Genomic DNA, 3,731 nt, shown 5'->3' on the forward strand with positions numbered 1-3,731 from the left:
TATTTTCATATACAATTTCATATGATAAATCTATATTATTTTGAAATGTACTGCATTACGAAAACAAAACTAACAATAAAGTTTCCACTACAGTAAATATTATATTCTGACATAGCTTAAGACTACAAAATACAAACGTACATACAGTTACTTAACCCAAGACTATACTATACTGACAGGAACAAACGTAATTAGCTCTTATAAAAGTGAGTGAGCGAGCGTGAATTTTCTCACCAGATGGCTCTTCGAGCTTAATAACCACCAATAAAGAAAATGTTCTACGTAATTCTTATTTGAATTAAGAAAAGTTTTATTGAATATTTCAACTATTATCCTAAGAACACCTAAGGTGTTATTACGATCCATAAAACACTTATTAAACATAGTTACCATGACAACTCTAAATCTACAGGTAACTCAAGACCGTCTCTAGACAACCGTGGATTACTATGATCATGGTGTCAGCCATGACGTAGTCTTGTAGGACATACGTGATTCAATTGAAGGCTTATTTTGTCTCTCCATAAAACACTTATTAAACATAGTTACCATGACAACTCTAAATCTACAGATAACTAAAGACCGTCTCTAGGCAGCCGTGGATTACTATGATCATGGTGTCAGCCATGACGTAGTCTTGTAAGACATACGTAATTCAATTGAAAGCTTATTTTGTCTCTCCATAAAACATTTACTACTGCACTGTTTGTAGAGTTTTCATCTACATACACATAAATGCTCTATGCCCCATGATTACATGAATGTCACCAGCTTTAAATATACGAGTCTATTAAATTTTACGTTTCATTCTAAATGCAGAATATAAAACATTGGTTCGGATGAGTATTTTTCTTCAATTATAGTAATCGTTAAGTCAGAGATAAATATTTTTCGTGTTATTTAACATAGTGTTTTATCTTTGTCACGCGTGACAAACTTTCCTGGTTCACTAGTTGTTTCAGTTTGTGTAACAGAACCCCTGTTTTCTCCAACATCAGTACTCTCGTTCTTGGAGCCTAACTCTCGACAGAGTCTTTTCCTTGTTCGTGTGGTGGAACCATCCGGGAACTTGTGACGTGAACCAGTTCTTACACTCAATGGGTAACTACTGCAGCGCTCACTTCGACTAAAAGTGTTATTATCGGTGTTTTCAGGAACCTGAGAAGAAAAACTCTTGGAGCTGGTTTGGCAACACACTTCTCTTAGAGCTGTGACTAGGTTGTAGTTGAAGGCCAGATATATCCATGGGTTGACACAACTATTCAAGCTTGCTAAAAGCATCAAAATGGCGACAGTCGGTCCTGTTAAAAAGGTGAAAAAATATGTAAAATATATAAAAAAAAACATGAACATTTTGTTCTTCTTTTCATCATTATAAATGATAACTAGATTAATTGAAGAACATTTACCAAAACAATAATTATAATTTGTACATGTTGATATTTTCATAATTTTGTTAGACACGGTAGAACTGTATTAAACTTATGATTGTATTAATGAAAGAAATTAATTTTGGTAACTTTTTTTTAGAGTGTCATTAAGGTTCGAAAATGTGTGTCTGATTTATTCAAACATCTTTCCATATCTTTACCATTTATAAAAAAAAACAAAAAATAAATAAATAAAAAAACATTTGTGGATTACTGGCTAAACATGACTTTATTGACCAAGTAGGTTGGATAATAGCTGACACTGCCCAAAACTACTGCACATAAATGGTCATTATAAAATGTTATTCAAATATTTCTGGCTAAACATCACTATATTTATTAATGTTCTCCATTGGATCAACGGTAAGTCTATTGGCTTACGATGCTAACATTCAGGTTTCGATAGCTGTGGTGAGCAGAGCACAGATAGCCCATCATGTAGTTTGCGCTTAACAACAACTAAATCAGCTATTGACCAACAGCTGATGTTACCCAAAAGTAAACTGTCCTTAGTTGGTCATTATATACAACTAGCTATATCCAAAGGATATGATTATTTGAAAAGGTTTTTCGTTGTACAAAAAACAAGTTTTGTACAACGAAAAACCCTTTCAAGTATTTCCGACGGCGATACACCAAGAATCAGATTGAAGATCTGAAACAACTTGTCAAGCTTCGAGGTAGGCTCAGAACTCTTAAACTGTTTAACGTTATTGAATAGAGTTGTTTAAACATTTGTTTAACAACAAGTAAAAGCTTGGAATGGTCTATTCTTGCATTGTGGGTGTGTCTGTGAACCAGACTAGTTTCGGAGAATTCCACTCCTCACCGTTTCGAAATTTAACGCTACGTTTTAAGATCTGTGCATTGTTTGTTTGTTTGAAGTTAAGCACAAAGCAACACAATGGGCTATCTGTGCTCTGCCCACCACGGGTATCGAAACCCGGTTTCTAGCGTTGTAAGTCCGCAGACATACCGCTATGCCAATGGGGGGCAAGATCTGTGCAAGAATTCGGCTAACATATATCCAAACGATATGATTATTCCAAGCTTCTCATATAATGAACGCTGGTGTTTTATGGTAATTCTGTACACGTAAATTTAGTATAAGAGTATGAATATATATTCTTGTATGTTTTCCGATCGGTTATCAGGTAAATAAAATTTCACAACTCTCTCAGTCCTAAAGATCGCATTATTGAAAACAACGTAGCATCGTCTTGTCATGTCCTAACTCTTTGGTAGAACTTCGATAAACGAATCAACGACGAAGATTATCCAAACCCTATCTATTTTTATTCTGAAATAAAGGTTATAAACAGCGAGTTGGTAAAATTCGCATTAGGCATTACATAGCCTCATTTTCCCGTAACGTTGGAAGGATTTTTTTCTATTATCCTCATAATTTTAGGTATGAAATTTTACCCTATAAATAAACGATACCGTATTGTATTTGCACAATGAGCAACACCTTGTGCAAAATATGGAGTAAAAATAGTCGGATCATGGACTCAAATGTTCAGGCATGGACGTCTTTAATTTTGAACTGATGATCAGATAAAAGTAGCACCCACGACCACTAACACCCACAGCTACTCTTATTCAAATAAGGAAACTCGCGTCACTTTTATGATTCTCCCACAATTGAAAGTGTGGAGAATATTCAGGGGCGTATCACAGACTCAAACCTTGGACCTTTCGGCCCGCATTTTGGTACGTTAAAAAGGTGACTCAGCCTAACCTCTTTAATCATCAATGATTTATGTATATGATAATAAGCTTACTTGAGTTATATACGCATATGACCGTAACTATAACCTGTCAGTAAACATTGAAATAATGTTTAACATTAGCTTATAAATTTGTAGTTGAAGCCGTCGGTACTTGATGAGACTCTATACTTACAAACTTGAAGAAAAACAAGACAATTAAACGTTTCACAAATAGTTTATTTATTACTACCATTGTTTCGCCCGTAAAAGAAACGTCACGTACAGACTGACAGAGTTTCCAAGCAGGTATACTTGGAATATGTTTAAAAAAAAATGGTGTAGATCTTCCTCATTTTCCTCAAAATAAATGTCAAGGTTAAATGTCAAGGATAAAGGTCAAGGTTCCAAACGGATTTACAAAATACCCAAAAGTCCACACTTTCTCTGTCTTCCAGATAGATAAAAAGTAATGTCCTTCATTAAACATATAAAGTCTTATCTTTAATTACTCCATGCTGGATCTCTTCTACGGTTTCCAGATTTTTGCTAAGATTATTTTATCAGAAGTAAATATAATTTGTTTAGGATT

General features: G+C 34.3%; 1 protein-coding gene across 1 annotated transcript in view; it reads right to left on the reverse strand.

The window, feature by feature from the left end:
• Positions 1-899: 899 nt before the first annotated feature.
• LOC106468226 (oxytocin receptor-like) overlaps positions 900-3,731 on the reverse strand; it is an 11,027-nt gene continuing 8,195 nt past the window's right edge. The window contains exon 3 of the mRNA XM_013928641.2: positions 900-1,301. Within this exon, the coding sequence (XP_013784095.1) occupies positions 901-1,301 (401 nt within the window). The 3' untranslated portion in view covers position 900. The remainder of the gene's footprint in view (positions 1,302-3,731) is intronic.

This window comes from Limulus polyphemus, unplaced genomic scaffold, assembly GCF_000517525.1.
Source record: "Limulus polyphemus unplaced genomic scaffold, Limulus_polyphemus-2.1.2 Scaffold2922, whole genome shotgun sequence".
Taxonomy (NCBI): Eukaryota; Metazoa; Arthropoda; class Merostomata; order Xiphosura; family Limulidae; genus Limulus; species Limulus polyphemus.